The sequence below is a fragment of the Polypterus senegalus genome, chromosome 16, assembly GCF_016835505.1.
Source record: "Polypterus senegalus isolate Bchr_013 chromosome 16, ASM1683550v1, whole genome shotgun sequence".
In the NCBI taxonomy this organism is placed as follows: Eukaryota; Metazoa; Chordata; class Cladistia; order Polypteriformes; family Polypteridae; genus Polypterus; species Polypterus senegalus.
In genome coordinates this window covers 3,534,225-3,556,365 of record NC_053169.1, presented here as the reverse complement: position 1 = coordinate 3,556,365, position 22,141 = coordinate 3,534,225, and the positions used below count along the sequence as shown (strand labels likewise).

The 22,141-nt window shown below is 48.4% G+C and overlaps 1 protein-coding gene across 2 annotated transcripts; it reads left to right on the top strand.

The window, feature by feature from the left end:
• Window positions 1–1,500: 1,500 nt before the first annotated feature.
• Window positions 1,501–21,934, top strand: fbxo9 (F-box protein 9). 2 transcript variants are annotated; one of them, XM_039737911.1, is made up of 13 exons: window positions 1,501–1,683; window positions 3,601–3,675; window positions 7,701–7,835; window positions 8,926–8,983; window positions 10,844–10,943; window positions 11,444–11,574; window positions 12,299–12,461; window positions 14,917–15,035; window positions 18,149–18,239; window positions 18,690–18,785; window positions 18,884–18,977; window positions 20,698–20,852; window positions 21,687–21,934. In XM_039737911.1, exons 1-13 carry the CDS (start codon window positions 1,681–1,683, stop codon window positions 21,793–21,795), a joined length of 1,329 nt encoding a protein of 442 aa, XP_039593845.1. In that variant the 5' UTR covers window positions 1,501–1,680; the 3' UTR covers window positions 21,796–21,934. The 2 variants fall into 2 exon arrangements, with proteins under 2 accessions (XP_039593845.1, XP_039593846.1); XM_039737912.1 differs by having other exon boundaries at window positions 1,502–1,683; window positions 12,347–12,461.
• The last annotated feature ends 207 nt before the right edge of the window (window positions 21,935–22,141 follow it).

Genomic DNA, 22,141 nt, shown 5'->3' with positions numbered 1-22,141 from the left:
TCAGGACCATCCAACCTCTGCTCCTCAGGGACAAGCTGACAGAGATGGCAGTAGACTCACACCTGGTGCCATGGATCACGGACTATCTTACAGACAGACCTCAGTATGTGCGTCTCGAGAACTGCAGGTCTGACATTGTGGTCAGCAATACAGGGGCGCCGCAGGGGACTGGACTTTCTCCTGTCCTGTTCAATTTATATACATCAGACTTCCAATATGACTCGGAGTCCTGCCACGTGCAAAAGGTCGCTGACGACACTGCTATGGTGGGCTGCATCAGGAGTGGGCAGGAGGAGGAGTATAGGAACCTAATCAAGGACTTTGTTAAATGGTGCGACTTAAACCACTTACATCTTAACACCAGCAAGACCAAGGAGCTGGTGGTGGATTTTAGGAGGACCAGGCCCCTCATGGACCCCATGATCATCAGAGGTGACTGTGCAGAGGGTGAAGACCTATAAATATCTGGGAGTGCAGCTGGATGACAAATTGGACTGGACTGCCAATACTGATGATCTGTGCAAGAGAGGTCAGAGCAGACTATACTTTCTGAGAAGGATGGCGTCCTTCAACATCTGCAGTAAGATGCTACAGATGTTCTACCAGACGGTTGTGGCGAGCGCCATCTTCTACGTGGTGGTGTGCTGGGGAGGCAGCATAAACAAGAGGGACAAACTGGTGAGGAAGGCAGGCTCTATTGTAGACACGGAGCTGGGCAGTCTGACATCCGTGGCAGAGCGACGGGCGCTGAGCAGACTCCCGTCAATCATGGAGAATCAACTGAACAGGATCATCGCCAGACAGACTGCTGTCACCGTCCTGCTCCACTGACACACTGAGGAGACCCCACACTATGCGACTCGGGGGGTAAACGTTAACATTCTACAAAGTTATTGTCTGTTATACCTGCATTGTTATCACTCTTTAATTTAATATTGTTTTTTATCAGTATACTGCTGCTGGATTATGTGAATTTCCCTTTGGGATTAATAAAGTATCTATCTGTCTACACAGAAGGGCATTAACGTTCTTGAGTGGCCCGGCCAGAACTCGATTACACAACCCTGGAGGGACCTTAAAACAGAGAGAGGTGCCCGACAGGCCAAGCTTCAGCCATTATAGCTAAGAAGACTGCCAAGGAGCTTCAACAAAGTCCTCGGGAATGAGTCAAAGCCTTACGGGCGTGTGAGATTTTATTTTGGTATCAAATGTACAAAAACTGTTTAAACCTGCTTGTGCTTTTTGATTCCTTTGATTACAAAATCTACAACACGAGGCACCGACTTTAACCGACGACATTGGGAGATGGACAACATCTAGACCCCGGAAATCGGAGGAACTGTTCGGACAGGCCGCCCTGTTCGCAGTGACGTCCGGCGTGAAGCGCAGCCTTTTCGCCACAACGCAGCAATACAACGCCGCGCTGCAGGTCGCGTTTCAAGCGCGCACACGTGCAGTTTGTCCACCGCGGCTCGCCGTATTGTTGTTATGCTGTAGTTTGTCCTCTCGGGTTCTTCGCACTTTGCGCTCGCAGACGGCGTCCGACATGGCTGCGGTGTGGAGAGCTCGTAATTTTGCTCGCTGTGTCGTTCGCTTTTCCGACCGAGAACTCTACTAAGAGACGGTTCTCCGCGGGAAGCAGAGAGAAAGAGAGAGAGAGAGACGCGCCCTTACGTCAGAATGGTAACGTATGAAGCGCGAGGCGAGGGCGCCGTGCGAGCCGCGACACCTCGAGCGCTGTTGAGGGGGAAGGCCTGCATGCTTCCGTGAGGCGAGAGGGACGCCTGATGTGGTGGCGACTCGAGACAGCCGTGCACCCCGCCGCTTTAAGACTCGCGGGCACTCGGGAAGTGTCGGTCGTGAGTTCATCCTTGCAGCTGCCCCTAGTAAAGGGCCGAGAGCTGGCGGTACTGCTGCTGTTTGCAGTCGACCCCGAGAAAGGCCCGTTTACCGTCGTGGGGCGGGTGGTAAGGCGGCTTGAGGAGGGGGCGTTTCGGGGATTGGCCAAGTCACTGATTGGCACTCGCCCTACGTGGTAGGTAACTCCATATCAGGGCGGCCTGTTCCGAGGTCATTGACGTGAAATACGAGGCGAGTCCCAAATTCGGCTGTCATCGAGTAGCCTTGGCGCCCGTGCCAGTCCCACCATCCAGACGGGTCTTTAGCCAAGTCAGGTGCTCTTGAGGTGTCCTGGATCGGGGGTGGCCGCACGCGTGGCTAAGTGGCTGGCGCTGCTGCCTTGGCGAATGCCCCGTCCAGATGATCCTCGAGCCTGCACTTTCCCCGCGTGCCATCGTGGGTGTTTCTCTCACACCTGCCCCATCCCACAGCAGCGCGAGTCAGCGCAGGTACAGCTCGGTCTTGGCTCAGTTCACGTCTCTTCTTGGCCAGGATCGGGTTGTGTTCATGAATTCCTCGGGCTTACTGTTTGTTCGCGCCTTAGCCCGATCTGTGATTTTGTGGATGCACGTCACGAAGTTTATCAAGTTTATAATTTGTTACAGCACTCTGCGCCTGCGCGACATACAAAAATGAATGGGCCGGGAGTTCGCAGCAGGTTCAGAACATGAAGGAGTCTTCATGTTTGTGTAACCAGCAGGTATTTGGCAATGGCGGCCTTGGCGGGACATGCGAGGTTTGGTTGTTTTGTGTTGTTCTTTTCTCTTCTCATTCTTATTAGAAGGGTGTTCTCACATTTAAATTGTTTTAGATATAAAGACGCAAACAGAAAAGTGAAGGAAGATTCTCAGAAAAGCTTAGCACGCGGTAGGCTTATTCACGATGGGAGTGCAGAAGGTGGGTCACCCGGGGAATTTCAATGAAAACCGACGGATAAGACCCTCGAATCGCCTTCCTTCAACAACTGGGCTAAATGAAAACCTGTGTGCACAGCGGCTCTGCTGACGTTGAGCTAATTCAACTGTTAAATTGGTGGTCAGACGGCTCCCTGATTGTGAAACTGGTTGAAACAAAACCCTGCAGCCAGAGTGGAGACGCTCGGCGTTATCTGGTGGTCTGCGTCGTCATGAATTCAGCTGCGTTGTTTGTTTTGACTCGCATGTGGAATTACAGTAGTAAGGCCACGGACTCTTTATTGTCGCGCTGTTTCTTCTTTCCATGAGGCATCACAGTAAATGTCGCAGTACAGCCAGTTGTTTCATTTTAGTTATTTTTGATGTTGCACCCAACAAATAATATTTAATGGGATCAAAAATGGAGTAAGTTATAGCAATTAAGAAGCCACTGCAGAGAGACGAGTAGACATTGTGATTGTGGATGTCAAGGAGTCATCCTTTTCTGCCCTGCTTGCCCAGTTCAGCTGCAGAAGGGACCACAGCCTCTCCCACCAGGATGACACGGGCATACGCGCCACACGCCCCAGCAGTACTGGCATTGCTGTAAACACTGTAAGTTAAGTCTGGCGGCACCAGGGAGAGAAACACACGGCTTTCTTTCAAGGCTCCCCGGTTGAGGGCAGTGTAAGCACCATGGGGTTGTCCTTGCTCTTTTCTTTCTGGGTATAACATCGTCAGTACTGGAGTTCTGGTTAGTTTGTGCTTCACCCTTTAATGAAGTCTCTTTGCTGTGCTTTTCCAACAGGCAGAACAGGACGTAAATCCTGCAGAAACACTGGAAGAGGAAGACTGTGAAAGTACTGATAATCCTGACCTTAACGTGAGTACGAAGGCCCTGTCCGCGATGGCCAGTACACTCTGTGCTGTGTGTTGGCACCGTTTAGGCTTTGTTCACATTTGCTTAGGTGTTAAAGAGCGGAGTTGTTGATGCTGTGAAATTCTCGAACAATACTGACTGACAAATGGCGTTGTAGGGACGTCGTCCTTTGGCTTTTATGTTTACTCTTCTTACATCTGGACATACTGAAAAACATTGAGTAAAAAATCCATACTGGACACAAATAAAATAAAAACAGCCCTACACGCCAGGCCCTTATTGACCTCATGGGCACGGCCATCAGAATTGTCTGTCTGCGGAGAGAGTGTCGTCCTCGTCATTGACAGGTTTACTTACCTAGGCAGTGACATTCGTGTGACTCTGCCTATGACGTCGGTAGACGAATTGGGAGAGCATGGGGGGGTCATGAGGTCGCTGGACATAAGTGTGTGGCGCTGTTTGTGAGACATGGACGCTCTCCAGTGACCTGAGACCAAGACTGGACTCCTTCATGTGCGTCTCTCCGGAGACTCCTTGGGTACCGTTGGTTTGACTTTGTGTTGCTCATGGAGTCTTGAATGAGGCACATGACTTGCACTGTGAGGGAGCGTCAGTTACGGCACTATGGCCACGTGGCGCGTTTCCCCGAGGGTGATCAGCTCGTAAGATCCTGGGACCCGAGAGGCTGGACCAGGCAAGGGGTCACCCACGTAACACCTGACTGTGGCAGATAGAGGGTGGGACTGGACCACATGTCTGCCTGGGGGGTTATTAAACGGGATCCCGAGTTGTTTTGTCGTGTAGTGGGTGTGCCAACATGCTGTACCAGTGCATGCTCCCCAACTTGACTTGACTTGAGTCATACACGCTATAAATTAAATAAATTCAAAGCAATTGAGAATGAAGGAAAGACAAAGATTTTCTAATGAATCCCTGAATATTACTAATATTAATCTGTTATTACAAATAGACTCCTCATCAGATTAGATTTACTCATCCCAGTGTAGATGCATACAGCAGCAGAAACATCAAACACAAAGACACAAACGAAACAATTTCTCACCAACTGCCCAATCCGTGGGCCCACCCATTAACGTGCAGACCCTGACGACACACTTAAGGGCTCTTTAAGACATGGTACTCTGCTGGCATTACGCGACAACGGGCAGTCGGAGGGTGAGCGTTTGTGGTAGCTCTAGTGCTGCTCTTTAGGACGGTGAGCACTCGTGTACTGTACGGTATACGATATCACGTGGCTGAGGGTGGCAAGCACTTGAAAACGTACCTCGCATGAGGGATCTAACCCAGGGCTCTCCTCGGATTAGGCCAGACCTGGACTACATAGGATTGACTTCCATTTGTGATCCGAGGATTCACCTGTGTGGTCCTCTTTTCAGCACAGTCTTAGGTTATCTGAATGCATGTTATTGTCAAAAGTCGAGTGTGGTGTGGATTGACGTCCGCAGTGGTGCTTGTAGTAAGGTCTCAGTAGTGAATACAATTCTCAAGTTACTTAAAACAAGTTGGCTTCAGGTGTGCAAGGCAGGAAACCACTCTGGACACGGTGCCAGTCCATCACATTGCCCGCTCGTGTGCACTCATTTACATGGGCCAGTGGGCACTGCTCTTTGGTAACGTGGGAGGAAAACGGAGGAATCCAGAAGAGAACCCACCTAGAGCCCAGGCGTACGATGCAAGAGGCGACGGTGCTGTTATCTGCACCACAGTGTCACCCTCTGTAACAAATAATGGTGCAAATGTAAGAGAAGTGAATGCGGTGCATTTAACGGAGGAAATATATGCGTTTAAAATGACGTTTTCTTTAGATTTAAACACAGCACGAGGCTTTGCAAAATACAGTAACTGTTGCACTGTGTACACGTGACAGTAAACTTGACTTGACAAGAGCAAATAAAGCCAAACTTTACTCTTTATTTCAGCTCAGGGGCCCAGACTTGTGCTGCTTCAGCTGATTCAGATGGACTGCTTAATTAATAAGATACTCGCCGTTCAAGAGTAATTCAGACTGATTCTAGAACAATCTAGAGGAGAGCAGAGAGAGAGAGGGTGAGAAGTACAGACATCCAAGAGAGGCTTGGAATAGAGCCGCGGACCCTCCATATCAAGAGGAGCCAACCTGAGTGGTTTGGGCATCTGGTATGCATTGTGGGGGTTTTTATGGGCACATCTAGCTGGGAAGAGACCCTGGGGAAGACCCCGGGCTCACTGGGAGGTTTATATCTGTCGCCCCCGGTTCCTGGCTTCAGATAAGCAGTGGAAAATGAGTGAATAAACCAAATCGGGCCTATCAGCCCAACAAAGCCTGCCAGTCCTACCCTAAATCTTCCAAAATAGCATTAAGCTCGTGTTTCAAAAGATCTTAAATGTTAATCCATGCCAGCCTCCTCTGTCTTCACTTTATCAGTTGTGTTGACATAGTTAAGGGGGTCAGGTCAGGTCAGGGAGCATGCACTGGTACTCGCCACATAACAAAACGGCTCAGGATCCTAGTTGGCAGACCCACCCTCTGGAAATGACCCTCTATCTGCCACAGCCAGGTGTTACGTGTTGGTCCCCTTGGCCTGGTCCTCAACAATGAGGGTCTTGTGAGCTAGATCACCCTCGGGCAGTCGCACCACATGGCCGTAGTGCCGTCACTGACACTCCCTCACAATGCAGATAACGTGCCTCTTTCAGGACTTCATGAGCAACATAAAGTCAAACCAGTGGTACCCAAGGGTTCATGCGTAGAGACACACTGCTGAAGGAGTCACGTCAATGGATAGCATCCATGTCACGTAAACAGGGAGCAGCAGGACTCTAAAGACTTGGACCTTCGTCCTTATGTAGAGTTATCAGGAGCGCCACACACCCCTTTCCAGCGACCGCATGACCCCCAAAGCTCTCCCAATAGGAAGAGTCACCAGAGACCTGAATGTCACTGCCGAGGTCAGTAAACCTCTCAATGATGGCCGTGCCCAAGAGGTCATTAAAGGCCTGGCTCTTGGTTTTTATCAGGACCCTCACAAGCCCCTTCAGATTGCTCTGTGCTTATTGCCCCCCATTGCTGCTGCCTGACTTGCTTCTCGTTACTCCTGGTGTGTTTCTTGTGTACACCGAGCATAGCTTTGCATTCTCTCTGAGTTTAAGTGATTCCCACAATACCTAAAAAATGTCATTTCAATGTCCCAGAAGTAGCAAACTATCATCTTTGTTTCCTAAAATATTGTAGCATAAACAAAACGCTGTGTGCGAGTGTGAGATAAAATATTCTCGGCTCCTGTGTTTTCTTTATGTTGTGCCTCATGTGCTGCTGTTGTATTTTGGTCTCCTGCTCCGAGGAGACTTGAAGTGGCGGAATCCCACCGTTCTGAGGACACTGAGGTTACATGAAAATTGAACTTTCTGGAGATGCAGGTTGAAATTGAAAATCATCGTGTAAAGTGCCTTTTGTCAGCTACCGACCTTTAGGAGCAGCGCCACTCGGCTTTTGGAGCTGTGCACTGGCTCGAGGATTGCATATTCGTGGCTCCACATCCTGCTCTGATTGCTTCTGCTGGATCTTAAAACGCAGTCAATCGTCAGGCTGTGGGACGCCGTCTAGAACCAGTGCGGCTGTGTCTGGTGCTCTTCTTAAACCGAGGACCTAGGCCAGTATTTTGCTGTAAATCCAAATGGACGACCTCTTGTCCACTCCTCTGATGTTCTCTACAGCTCAGTTTTAGGTCCTGCTTTGTTTTTGTATTCTTCGGTTGTGTTATTTATAAATCAGGTTTAAATGACTATGAACAATGTGTGCTCCGTGAAGAAAAGCAGTGAAAACCTGAAAGTTGATTTCAAGTTAATATTTAATTGGGGTTATTGAATGGGAACTTTACAGTAAGGACTGCGCACTTTGAGTTTTTATAAAAGAGAATGACCGGTGATTGCCTAATGGATTCAAAGTGGAAATGGAGGAAGATTGTGGAGTCACTTGTGGGGCCACTTAAGTCATACATTGGAGTCTGGCTTTTCTTATTTATCTTTAGGTGGAACTCAGTGTGTTCCGCGCTCAGTGGATGTCTGAATTGAATCCTTCTTCTGGCTCCAGTGTTGCTAAAAAGGAGTTCCTGTCTAGATCTGCAGACCTGAGAAAGAGACAGGAGCTGGCCCGGGAGGAGAAGGTGAGTGCCCGGTACACTCGGGGAGCCACTCATTCTGCCATAGCAACACAAAGTGTAGCTCGGAGGGCGTTACAAGAAGTAAACGAGAGAATTACAGAGACAGTAAATAATAAAAAGAGAGGCAAGACTACAGGACGTGTAGTCCTTGACATAATTAAGCATAACTTGAAATAGTTGTGACTGAATGCAGTTTTCAGAGTTGATGATGTACTAGTGGTGGTAGTGGTGAGAAGGCCGAGAACCTGACAATTAAAAGGAGCAATCAGAAATCCCACCGCACCTCGAGCTAAAGTCGCTCATCATGAACAGGAAATGCATCCCCATAAGACTTGAGTTTTGTATTGAAGATCAGCTTCTCCCCCTCATTCATTGGTCAAAAGTCCTGTCTTCCGTTCAGAAACTCAGTGCCATGTGACGTTGCCATTGCTGTTAAAGATGTGCAGCGATTATTCTGAAAGTGTCTCGTGACTTTCCAAGGCCCTGCTTCTTCAGCTCTGGTCTCCCTGCATGTCTCACTTTCTGGAAGAATTTTGACAATTTCAAAAATAGATTTGATTTGAATCCTTTGTTTCTAATTGTGAATTCTACACACAGTGTGGCTTTCCCATTCCAGAGAGAACATTTAGAGAGCAGTCTGCCAGTACAAATGCCCGTTGTGCTTTGGCTGGGAGGACTCGTTGAGTGATGTGTGTTTCCTTTCAGCTGGTTTTCTGACAAAGACTTTTTTCTCCCCCATAATGCATTTCAATGGCAGTGACACATTGGCTGCGCTACTGAGTAGATCCATCGATTCATTTTTAGACATTTTTGAAGCAGCAAGTGTTTCGTTTTGCTTTTGAAAACCATTAGGCTAATTGCAGACTTTTATACAACAATCTGTTAAAGACAGACGTGCCAACACTTTGAGTGACCGACTCGGCAGTTTTATGGCTTTCTTCACACACAAGCCGAAGTGATGAATTCCCAAGAATTTCAGCTAAACCTGAAAAACGTTGTCTGCGGAAGCCATTGATCTCACAACTGCTCGTGTCGTTTTGTGCTGGTTGAGTATGACATGTGACATCACTACTGCTCTTGTCTTTTTCGCTAGGCCAGAGAGCTGTTCCTACAGGCAGTGGAGCAGGAGCAGAATGGAGCCGTTTATGAAGGTAGGGAAGGATTCTGCTAATTGTGAGTCGCTTTTAAATAGCAAAAGATTTTGGCTTGTCCTCTTATTGGAGTTCTTTTACTGCTGTAAGTGAATGTAGCGGGAGTTCTTCCTTTGAGTCTGCCCATGTTCAGCTTTTATTTGCTTATTTCCTAATAATGACTGACTTGGTCTGAGGGGTGGACGACCCGGCATTTGGCATCGCCTGCTGTGTGTTTCAGTTCTGGAATGGCAGCCATCTTGTGCACCGTGGGGATATGCAGCCGGGTTTGTGTGCCACTGCTGGGCTCGTTTCTGCCCTGAACCTGTTGCTGCTGTTTTAGGCGTCACTTCCTTGGCACAGCAGGTGGAGTGAAGACAGAGGCGGGTTATCGAGATGATGTGTGAGGTTAGGGTGAAAAGATAAGAAACATTCTGACGTCTAGTAATGCAGAATAGGATTTGGACAAATGAAGTCAAAGGGTTTGCGTTTTGAATATGGACAGTAGGACACGGTAGCAGATTTAGATGAGTGCAATTCAGGTGTCCATGGTCCATGGCTTGATTTACACTTTTCATGGTGACGTCTGCTCAGCCGACTTGTAGTTGTGGATGTGGGAGGATAGATATTAAAGGTAGGCCACCAGCATAGTAAGCGATACCCATCATCTAAAATAATCGCAGGCTTGAATTAATTGACAGAAAAACGAAATGTTAGAAAACCACATTCTTGGTTTGCTGTCAGCTCCTTTGTTATTTGCAGGTAGCAATTTAGTAGAAAGGAAGATCGTGTGGCCTTTTGTGACACATCGCCTACCTGGCACAGGGTGTTCTTGCAGAGGCCATGCTGCCATCTTCATATGAACTTTTAGCCATCTCAGATGCCCCTTTTTTTTTCGTCCTCTTTTTGTAGTCATGCGGTACCAGAATTGTCTTATCAAAGGATTTGCTAAAAGTACTCGGTGTTCAGCTCAGTACTCGATCAGCGATGTTACCCATCCGCTCCCTTCTGTCGATGTGCACAAACATGGTGGCCTCATTCTTTCACACCACAATCCTTTTTTGAATCTCCCACATGAAAGAGTAGTTTTAGTTTTTGTAGCCAGAGGTGAGCACACCAGTGACGTCAACGGTGTGGCATTGAGCTGAATCTCAAGAGTCGATGTTCTTTTAGCTGTTCAAACAGAAAAATGTCAAAGGAGGACAAAGGTATGAATGTACTGCAGTAGTGATGTCTCTGATAGTGACAAAGACGTAGCTATGAAAGGATAGTCTGGAATGATACAGGTTAGCCATCGTCACGTGCTGCTCATGAATGGCCATGGAGCAGCGGGCATTACCCGAGTAGGACTGCAATGGAAGGAATGTAATGGGCAGCATGGCTTCTGTTCTCCTCCTGCTGGTGTAGCCTATGATGGGAATGGAAGGCCAATTGTGTGACAGTAAAGTCTCAGACCACCTCTGGGACTTTTACTGGATGCTCTCCTCGTCGTTTTACTATTGCATCAAACACAGAATGCCACGGGATCGTTGGTCTCACTTTTTGGTAAGGAGCAGGTTCTGAATCTGTGAGCACAGCATCGAGAGATCAGCAGCATGGTGGCAGTAAATGCTGAAGCAGGCCTTGAAGTTTTCACTCTTCATTGGCGGGATACGTGCCGAGGTGTGACGCTTGTTGCTGATCCTGCGGTGTCTGTGACGCTACAGTTTATCTTCTGCTGGTCCGCCCTGTGACCTTCACTAAGCAGTGACACAACAAGTGGAATGAAATGTTTTATAGAGCGTGTTTGAAATAAGGCCTTTCTAAAGCTTTTGTCCTTAGATTATGTGACGGTACCTGATGTTTAAATGCTAAACTGTTGATTTAATTTTTTATTTCCAGCCATCAAGTACTATCGAAGAGCCATGCAGATCGTACCTGACATTGAATTTAAAATTAACTACTCCCGGCCTCCAGACTCCGATGGAATTGGAAAGAACTAGTATGTGTGTAATTGCTGGCTTCTTGCACCCTGTCTTTGTTTCACAATTACAAGGCACGGCAGAGCAGCTGATGTTTGGGCCCCCTTGCAGCGTGTGTGGCATTTCTGTTTTCCTCCGAGTTTGTGTGTTACGTCTCTGAGAGCAGAGGGTCACTCGCCCCGACATGGCGATTTAATCAGACCCTCTTTCTCTGTGCGTGTGTGCGTGTGTCCCGTGCGTGCGTGTGTCCCGTGCGTGGTGTCCCGTGCGTGTGTCCCGTGCGTGCGTGTATCCCGTGCGTGTGCGTGTGTTCACACACTCTGTTTAGATTGTGTTTAATTGGTTATCTGCAATGGGGGTTTGCTTATTGAAAAGCATCAATGTGGCGTAATGAATTGGTGAGGCCAGCCTAACAAATGTAAAGTGCCCGTTTGTGACGTGGCACCAGAGCGAGCCAATGTAATTGGGGGCTCAGTATACAGCTTTTAGTTTTCCATTGGTTTGTTACTCTTATTCATAGCTTGGAAGAGACCAGCAGCATCGGAGAGATTGATGATCTACCATCCTATTTCCAGCAGCAGCTTAACCTACAGGATATCTGTTTTAAAATTTGCCAACCAGAAGGGGAAATTACACAAACTCACATCTCAGGTAAAGTCGTTTTTCATAACATTTCAGTTTAGAAGGAGATTAAGTGGCACCGTACCACTGCTAGACTGTTTTATTGTTATTAAGTAAATGTGTTGGCTTTTTCAAGAGTGCACTTAGCATAATTTAGTCCATTGCTCGGCCATGTGTAGTTCTGGCAAAGGCACACGGAGCCAAAGAAGATTTATTTAATCCTCCCAGTCCCTGCCACGCGTTGATGTGAGCCAGCGTATGATTGGAGTGCCCTCTGTGTGATGAAGTTGTCAAAGTCTGAGGACAACTAAAACGTATTGAGCTCAGCTGTGCAAGTCAGCCATTGAGGACTTCATCACTGTGATCGCTCCTTCATGTTTACTGCTTGCCTACCTCACAGATGTACCCCACCAGACTCCAGTTTGCATGCTCAGGTATGTGGTGCCTCTAAAATCGCCACCCAGTAGTGAGTGTGCCCTGTGATGAACTGGCACCCCTGAATACATAGATAGCTAGCTAGATAGATGGGTGGGTGATCTCATTTCTGTGCTTTGTTCCAAATGACACAGCTAGTTGCAAGGAGACCCCGAGGCCGCATGCACTACACCTTTTGGAAAGTCCAAGACATCATTGTTAAAATGTTGTTATTGTTTCATGTCATTTCTTTTCTATTGGTTTACATTTCTGCAGATTTCTCATGTGAATTTTAAAATGAGCTCAGCTTGAAACCCTCTGCTTCCTGTTTGCTCTCCAGCCCAACAGCTTGCTAAATGTCATGTTATGGGAATGCTTTTGTTGACAGCTCTGCCCATGGAACTTTTGATGTACATTTTCCGCTGGGTTGTGTCCAGTGATTTGGATCTCAGGTCACTTGAACAACTGTCTCTGGTTTGTCGTGGGTTTTACATTTGTGCCAGGTATTGTACTGCTCTCATGATTTCTTTACTTACTTATTTTCTGTGATGTGTTCAGGAGAGCTTCTCTCTCTGTTACTGCTTGCTTTAAAGTGCGTGAGTGGGAAAAACGAACGACGGCAACCCTAAGTAAAGGCTGGCTGGCTGGCTGACTGACTGACTGCGGTCAGCTTAGATGATGTGAATGAAATGCTGAACTGATGGGGAGAATTGAAATGATTCATGAAATGGTCAAATATTTGATAGTCTCTTGTACCTACACTGAGGCATATTGTGCACATGACGGTAGAACACGTTCAGCTGTGCCACTGCACGGGCGAGAGAAGCCAACTGACTGACTGACCAAGCTGACGAGCACCAGAAGCATAAACCCGGAGAAGCACAAGGGTCACAAGCAAATCCACCCAGAGGGGACTCGAAGTATGCGCCATGATATGACACGACATGCGCCAGGGTTTTTCGTGGAGGTGCTGCTGTTGAGCGTTGGTCCCAGTTGGCGCCTGTTGTTTCAAAACAGTGTAAGAGTAGCACAGCCATAACAGCACACGACACGCCAAGAGTAACGACCAAAACTCAAAAGAAGTGTACATTGGTGGACGAGTGATTGACGTGTTTAAAATGAGGGCAGAGAACAACACAGAGACACGGATAGAAAGTCCTTATGGGTACAAATCGCACAAACCGTAGAAAGTCTTCAGTCACACAAAGAACCACACATGCCTGGAATTAGAGGCCAAGTGCTGTGGTGGACAGCAGGACTGAGGAGACCTTTGAAAACTCAACTTAATGTCATTTGGAGGAATTTGGTGGATGGGCTGAATGGCCTTTTCTTTTCCAAACGGCCCTGATGCTCTTCTTTAGTTACGCTAGGATTGTGCAGATGGCATTAAATGTTACTAAGAAATGCTGCGAGTTTTATCTTGGATTGAAAGTTAATTGGAAGGCTGCGCACACTTGGCTTGCTCCAGTGCGTTTGACGGCCCGGTGTCCCGTGTCTCCAAAGGAAGAGGCCGCTCCTTCGTATCACCGCTTTAGCCTGCGAATGCCAGTGAATGAGTGGCATCGCAAGTGCCGTTGAGCCAAAGAGGCTCATTGCTGGCTGCTGTGCCCCTGTAAGTTGGCGTCTACGCCGACGGCTTTGGCAGCAGCTCTGTCTAGTGCCCCACTCGCACACCCATACGTGGCCAATCTGAGGTTTTCAGTTGTCCGTGGGTATGAAGAAGACCGTGGGGGTCGAGTTTTCAAGGATGTTGGCGAAAGTGTTGTCTCTTGGGTAAGACTCGTTGAAAGAGTGAAAGAAGAATCCTCGGAATGTCCTAACTGTATGATTTCAAGAAGTAATCCACAATACTAAACGGCCTCAAAGTCGTGGCACTCTAGCTAGAGTGGTCTGACGTAACCGAACGAATCGGAGTCATCCGAACAAACACATTCAGGCATCGCACTGGGAGACTGGCAGACAAGACCCAGAGGTACCCCGCGCTGATGCTGGCCAGGGCTTGGCTGTCAGATGTGGATGGATGAGCACTGTTGGCACGCCATGTGCTGGCTTCTTGACTTTTCATTGACAAGTTGTTATGTGCATTCTGGGTAAGCAGCATAAAAACCAAGTGCAGTTGGCAAAGCTCAGTCAGTTCACCCCTGGCACGTGTCGTTTAGGTGATGCCTTCATGGGACTACCTGGATAAGGCATGATGTGGTGTTTACATTCAGGTGCCATCGGTGTGAGAAACTGGGCCTCCATTGTCAGAGTGCAGCTGATCAAGGCAGGAGTTACTGGCCAGCACTTGTGACTTGAGACCAATGGCTGCCATGTTTGTCGTCAAGATAACCACGTCCTTGGGTAATTTGGGATGAGTGACGGCAAGCGGCCCGGGGTTGACGCAGTTGCTTTACGTTTTCCCCCTTCGGCTGAAGTGTTACGTCGGCCTGGTCAGTAATGTCATGCGGGTGTCCGTGTGGTGTTTTAGTTCTCGTAGATTTGTAGCAGAAGTGGCAGACTTAACTTGGCCAAAGTGAGTGGGATACGTAGAATGTGCTTAAGAGAGCTTGAATCGGCTGCCATTTCCAAGTCTCTGTTGTGTTTGTGTTTAATTCTCAACATACATTCAGGTTAAACTCGTGTCTCTATGATCCTTGGAGACCAAAGCGAGGGCACATGCCAGGTGGTAGGCTTGACTGCTGGGCCTGCACACCGATGGCAGCAGCGTAGATTAAATGACATTTCTTGTAGTGGGCGTCGAGTCAAAAATAAAACGACAAACAAAGAAAGGAGCATCCCGCCAGGTGCCATTCAGTTCATTGGAGAGGCGGCTCTACTACACACCCAACCACTGCCAGACGCAGACCGCCACATTAAGTGCAGGGCCATGAAGTGGGGCTTTTGGCTGTGACCTGTCATGTGAAAGAGTTGCCCAGAAACGTGACGCGATGTTTATCTCAAACTTTTGTGTTCCAGGGACCCAGAAATCTGGCGTTTAGCCTGTGTGAGGACCTGGGGCCGCAGTTGCACAAAAATGATTCCTTATGGCTCCTGGAGGGAGATGTTTCTAGAAAGGCCGCATGTTCGCTTTGATGGTGAGTGGCACCGTTTCTTTCTTGTCACGTCGCACTGCTGCCCATTAGTTGGTGACAGCCACTGTGGCATTGCTAGCACGCGGCACTGAATGCATTTGCCTTCCTTACTTGTGCCAAGTTTAAGCGTAGACCAGGAAGTCCGCAGGTTTGGTCCTGGCGGGCGCGTTGATGCTGTCATTCTGCCGTATCGGATTATTTTGAAATTGAAGGTTTTACTTTTCTAGAAATATCCTGCAGAGAAGAGTGACCTTCCAAGAATGATCCTAAATCCAGTACTTGGTGATGAGCCCACACGGGTTAAAAGGCTCCTTGGCATTTGAATTTCATTGGCAGCTGGCAGTGAAAACAAGACGCGCAGTTAAGGGAGTGAGACAAAGAAAATGAAACTTGAAATTGTTACTTGAGCAGCAAGGAAAGCCACGTGTGGCGTTTTTGTGAATGTCGCGTGAAGTAAGATGGCACTTCAAGTTTGCCCTTTCACTTTCTTAATGTGGGGTTGGATACATAAAAGGTTGTCTGCAAATGGCTGCAGGTCTCTTAAAATCTCGTTTGTGTTCAAGCAGCCTTCCTTGATTTGCATCCATTGTTGTTTGTTTTGTTTTAATGTGGACTTGACGGTGCCCACCGAGTGTGTGTGTGTGTGTGCGCACATCCAGCTACCAAAGGGGCTCAAGATGCCCCCAGTTCAGCATGAAGGGTGTCGGTGCAGGCAGTGGCTGGTGGGCCTGAATGCCATTTGTACCCACATAGGCCAGCAGTGTGGCGCTGACATCTCTGTCTGAGTGTGAAACGCAGCTTTAACACTAGAATTACCAGAGCCTACGAAAAAACTCGTAATTAGGTCCCACCTTAAACTGCTTCCTAAATCCCTTCACACCTCTCTGCCAGCGTCCTTTGTCTTCTAAATGTGCTGATAAAGAGAAGCTCGGAGCAGCCGGCTATTCCATCCCTCCACCAATTTAGAACGTACACGAACTTCTCTCAGCTCAGGCCTTGATTGAGTATCTGGGAGTGAAGTGGAGTTTTAGAGTGAAATAATAGATCGTTGTTTGGAACACACGCATTTCATGTCTGTTCCGTTTCTACAGTAATCTGTGTCAACACATTGTTAAAACAGAAATGTTTTTTATATTCTAGTAGTAGATGACAAAATGTAGGCATAAACTATATAATGTATGAAGCCTGAAGTCCAAATAGCAAAGAAACATTTTCACAAGAATAACACAATTGCACTTTTATTCAAAAATATAACTGCAGAAACAAAAAGCCGCCTAAACATGCGACATTGACAGCAGTTTACTGTAACTGACTCCGTGGTTCAACAGACTCCGCCCCCGCTTGGGAATCAAAAGGTTACAAGTTCGATTCTGCGCCCCTCCGTTTTGAGAAGTAAACTGCTCTTATTCTTACTGTTTTAGAATAAAAGCATACATTTGATTTCAGTCTGTAACAGCCGGTGCAATTTATGATCCTTATAAAGGTTAGCTTTTTTTTTTTTAATTCACTTTTCATTCTCTCAGTGCGTTCAGAATCAATCCATACAACCCCATCTGACCGGCTGTTTTCACTAAAGGCGCTATAGCTCTGCAGTGTACCACGATGCATACTAACGCCAAACACCCGTGGTTCTGACACACAAGCGCTGGCGAAGCTGCCTTCTTAAGTATCTCACCGTCACTTGCTTTTCTTTTTATTCAGTTTTATTGAGTGTTCCTGCCAGTCCCGCATGTTGCTGTATGCTGTTTCTTTTGTACTCCAGGACATGCAGAGGAAAGAATGGTAAAGAGCAGTAACCGGCTATATGAATCATCAGACACTCCCCATCTGCCCGTGTCGTTCAAACACAGGAACATATATTGGTGTAAAAGTATAACAAAAGTGCATTTTTATTCAAGTGCACTTTTTCCATCGCCTTTTCCTGTAAGAAGCAGTGTACACACTTCTCTCTATGCTGTGGTTTCTATTACACACCTGAAAGAAAGAGACAATACATGTGAAAATATCCAGCATACAGCAACATGCGGGGACTGGCAGGAACACTCAATAAAACTGAATAAAAAGAAAAGCAAGTGACGGTGAGATACGAAGAAGGCAGCTTCGCCAGCGTTTGTGTGTCAGAACCCACGGTGTGTTTGGCGTTAGTATGCATCGTGGTACACCGCAGAGCTATAGCGCGTCTTTAGTGAAAACAGCCGTGTCAGATGGGGTTGTATGGATTGATTCTGAACGCGACTGAGAGAATGAAAAGTGAATTAAAAAAAAGCTAGCCTTTACAAGGATCATAAATTGCACCGGCTGTTACAGACTGAAATCAAATGTATGCTTTTATTCTAAAACAGTAAGACTAAGAGCAGTTTACTTCTCAAAACGGAGGGGCGCAGAATCGAACTCGTAACCTTTTGATTCCCAAGCGGTGGCTGAGTCTATTACACCACGGGGGCAGTTACAGTAAACTGCTGTCAATGTCACATGTTTAGGCGGCTTTTTGTTTCTGCAGTTATATTTTTGAATAAAAGTGCAATTGTGTTATTCTTGTGAAAATGCTTCTTTGCTATTTGGACTTCAGGCTTCATACATTATATAGTTTATGCCTACATTTTGTCATCTACTACTAGAATATAAAAAACGTTTCTGTTTTAACAATGTGTTGACACAGATTACTGTAGAAACGGAACAGACATGAAATGCGTGTGTTCCAAACAACGATCTATTATTTCCACTCTAAAACTCCACTTCACTCCCAGATACTCAATCAAGGCCTGAGCTGAGAGAAGTTCGTGTACGTTCTAAATTGGTGGAGGGATGGAATAGCCGGCTGCTCCAAGCTTCTCTTTATCAGCACATTTAGAAGACAAAGGGCGCTGGCGGAGAGGTGTGAAGGGATTTAAGAAGCAGTTTAAGGTGGGACGGAATTACGAGTTTTTTCAGTAGGCTCTGGTAATTCTAGTGTTAAAGATGGAAGCGGATGCTGCATCCCCCCTGTCGTCTGCCGGAAGCCACATGGCGGTTCTGCGCTGGTTCGGCTGATTGGTCTTCACGACGTTCTGTTGAGTTGGCTAAAGGGGCTGCTGGGTGCTCGGGTTTCTGTAATCCCTAACTGTCCCTCTCCGTAGGTGTCTACATCAGCAAGACCACTTACATTCGCCAAGGAGAAGAATCCCTGGATGGGTTCTACAGAGCCTGGCACCAGGTGGAATATTACAGGTGGGCCAGCGGTGAGGGGACGTGTCTTTGTCACGTTGAATGGCCACAGGCCGCTGTTCAGACGGGTCACCTTTTCACTTTTCTGCATTGACTGCCATCTTTATAGTTTAAACCTCATCGGCGCCTTTTCTGTTCTCCTGGGGCAGCCGTATTTAGATGTTCTTATTCAGACTTTACGAGTTCTCAAGTAGTTTGCTAACTTTTAGCACCTGAAGGAAAGATTTTGGTCAGATGGTGTATTAAGTTCAAAGGAGGCCAAGCTTCAGCTTTTAATGCTTGGAAGCGAGTCCTGGAGAGAAGGCCTTGACCTGCTGACTCTTTATCTCCAGGACCTTAAAGGGTGAGATGTTGTTCTGTGTAGTGTGTGGCACCTTGGGGCCCATCAGGGTGACCCTGTCCCAGAGCTCCTGCCTGGTCTGCTGAGCCTTGTCTTGTCTGCTCTTCCTGCAGGTACCTGAGGTTCTTCCCGGATGGCCAAGTGATGATGCTCACCACCCCTGAGGAGCCGCTCGCCATCGTCGCTCGTCTTCACGGCAAGAATGCCAGGTACTGGACGTGCTGGACACAGGCAGACATCTTTAAGTGTCTGGGATGAGCTCTCGGAGTCGCTGCTAACGTCCGTCGTGTTGTTGTTCCCTCCTTAGGATGGAGTCTGTCTTGTTTGGACATTATCGCCTTTCCCAGGAGACCGACAATCAAACCAAAGTTTTTGCTGTTGTTTCCAAAAGAAAAGAGGAGGTGTGTAAACGTCTGGGAAGCGCTTTGCTCTTGTGGTTTAGAATTTGAAGAAATGAAAAATGTTTAGTTGTTTGAGAAAAGGAGTGACGGGAACCCACACACACACCTGGCATGGGCCCCGGTTTTTCATTTTCATGTTTTGTTTCCCCAAATCCGTTCATCCTTTTATCCCGATACTCCATTACTGGGAGTCTGTCCCGCTGCATGTCGTTCGGATTCGACACCCAACGCTGACAGTGACCAGGCTGACCGCCACCTCACTGTGCAGCAGTCCAAACACAGACGGCACTCGCCACCCTTGAGCCTCCCCATTCAGTTGGTGGCCGGAGTGCCCAATCTGAGTGGTGTGTAGTGAAGGACCCTTCCTTGTTACGTTACTGTCCCCCCCATCATCCTTCAAAGTGACGGGCCCCGAGGTTCCAGGCTGGCTGGTGGGCCCGCAGTGAGCGGTAGGTGTGCTTTGCGCCAAGCCCATACAGACCCCTACTTACATGCCCAGGAAGCCCCCTTTGCCATATCGGCAAGGGCAGCTCCGTGGCCCCACTCACCCGACGCATGGAGGTGTGTGGTCAAGAAATGGAAACGAGTTGAAGTTTGAGGGGACGGACCCCCAGACTCGGCACTTTATTAAGGATGAATTCGTTGCCCCTCACCTCACAGTACGGAAAGCGGGCGCCTCCTAGTGGTCTCAAGTCTGAACGTCAACGAAGAAAGCCAAGCCAGCGGGGTGGAGGACGGGTGAAGAGGGCCACGGCTGTAAGTACTGCAGAACAGAGACGTCTGTTTGAACGACAAGCTGATCGGGCGCCCAGGAGTACCCTGTGCCCTGGTGGCAGCTGGTGGCTATGTACTGGGAGGACGTTTGTCTGACTGGCGAGCGACGTCCTCCTCGGCACACGAGATGACACACGGACGTGTGGAATGGGATCCACTTCATCCCACAATCCACTAGAAAGAACCGGGAAATTGGCCCATGGAGCAAATGAGGTGAATGTCTTGCTGGAGATTCAGAGGAAGAACGTGGCAAAGGTTGGCACCAGCAGAGTCGGGCAGTTCAGGTATTCAATGTGATTTATGCACACGTTAGATTTAAAATGTGAAACGGAGCTTCTCGCAACGAGCCGATTCTCGTGCCCGGACTTGAAAATGACCAAGGTGCCCAGCCAGGTGTGGAGTGGGGGGCTTCTGTTCTGCCAAAGACTTCCCTTTAACTGCTGCGTGTCCGTCGCTGGCCCCCTGTGAACGACGAGGTTACGTCTGCAGACAAAGGGTCACCGCAAACGAGAACGACATTGAGGCGCTAAAACAAATCAAGAGGCAGTGCTCATAAAAGAGACTGGCACTGGCAGGCAGCCCAAATACATGTGAGGTTCAACACGACTGAGAAACTGGCACACGTGCCACCTGTGACCGACAGTACCTGACATGCCACTAGAAAAATCACGGCATGGTGCTGCACCCCCCTTGGAAGTGCGCATGTGATGAGGGGCCGTCTGCTGCTATGACTTTAAGATGGGTTGGCATCAGCACGGGTACACTGTTGGGGCAACAGAAGAGAGGCAGGTGGTGAAACTGGCATCGCCACGGATGGCCACTTTGAACCTGGGTTGCGGGCTGGCGTGTCACATGAGACTCTGAGGCTCCCTGCCAGCATCACCAGAGCGGGCAGTTAGTTGGGGGTCTGCTCCAGTAACGTCCATTTCTCCTTTTGTATTCGCAGAAGGCTCCCGAGTTTCAGAGGCATCGATATTTTCGTCGAAGTCCAGTTCAGGAAACTGACCACAGTTTTCACGTTGGCCTCCAGCTGACTTCAGGCGGTTGGCAGAAATTCAATAAACTGACGTGGATCCATCACTCGTGCCACCTCACCTACAGGTACAACTGAAGGGCCTGTGCCAAGCTGGCCCTGGAGCCCCCGGGGTGTTTCTCTCCGCTATGCCACGAGGGCTCCTGGCGCCGTCTGCAGCGTGGGCTTCTGCTGTGCATTTTAAGTATGGCCATTAGGGGGAGTGCGGTCCACGTGAGCAGAGAGCCCGCGGTCTGTGAGTAGGTGCCACCACGTGGCGGGTGGCAGTTTTAGTCCCATTTTCTGTTTGTTATTTGTAACGACGTCATTAAGATGAGGACACTAGAAATGCGGCTGCTTTTGATCCTCCCAGCTGGTGCCACCTGAGGGTCCCAGTGGTTTTTCTACATATTTTGGATGACAGTAGCACACTGCCCATAGTCAAGTGAGGTGTCCCCTCGTCGCTGGTCCTCAAGTACAGCGGGTTTGGTTTTACCAACTCTCGTTGAAACCCTGGCACCGTCACACACAATACCCTGCGTACCGCTGTGTTACCTTGGGCTCTACGCACGAGGCTGCTGCAGCATGGGCACCCGGTGTGTATCTGATAGAGCCGGAGATGGGTCATAGGGGCTGGGTGAGAGTTGAGACAGGGCAGGGGTTGCTACGTAGTCCGGTGCCATGGTGAACATGAGGCCCAGTCTGAGAGGAAAGGCCCGCCACCGGGCACCTCGCCAGAGTGGGCCCTCGAGTTCTTTATGTAGCTCGTATTGCGTTCTTGATGATGAGCTTGTGACTTTGTGGGCTCCCCCAAGTTGACGTGTCACACTCAGTGCCAGTGCAGCTGATGGCATCAAGGAAGGAGGAGGGTGTAAGTGGTGACAAGTGACATCTTTCTGTTCCGCTTGTCTCTTCATTTTCAGATCCACTGGCGAGACGGCCATCACGACGTTCGACATTAACAAGACGTATCGGCCTCTGTTCTTTGCCCGTGTTAAGAGCTACATGGCGTACTCGGAGAAGCCCCTCTGAAGACCCAGGAAAGCCGCATGCATGCAGCCAAAACGTAGCAGCAGCAGCAGCAGCACTCGATGTGATTGTTCTTTCTACTCTTTGTTGTTTTACGCTGGATTTTAATTTAAACGAATGTAAAAAGATGAATTTCCTGGCACTCTTCTTTTGCTCCGAGTTTTCATTCCTTTAAAGATCCCAACGCCAAAGGAGGAGGGAGGGGCTTCACCACGACACGCGTATTTCAATAAAGTCTCCTTCGTGTCGCCATTGTGCTCTTTGACTTTCACTTGTTAGGTCACTGGCGCACAGACTGGCACTGCACTTCCCAGAACTCCCTGGGGCCAGGAGCCGTGTCAGCAATGGC

Coding starts and splice junctions, on each gene's coding strand:
- fbxo9 (XM_039737911.1), top strand. Junction 15,036..18,148: donor GCCGCATGTTCGCTTTGATG/GTGAGTGGCACC, acceptor CCCTCTCCGTAG/GTGTCTACATCAGCAAGACC. Junction 18,978..20,697: donor TTTCCAAAAGAAAAGAGGAG/GTGTGTAAACGT, acceptor TTGTATTCGCAG/AAGGCTCCCGAGTTTCAGAG.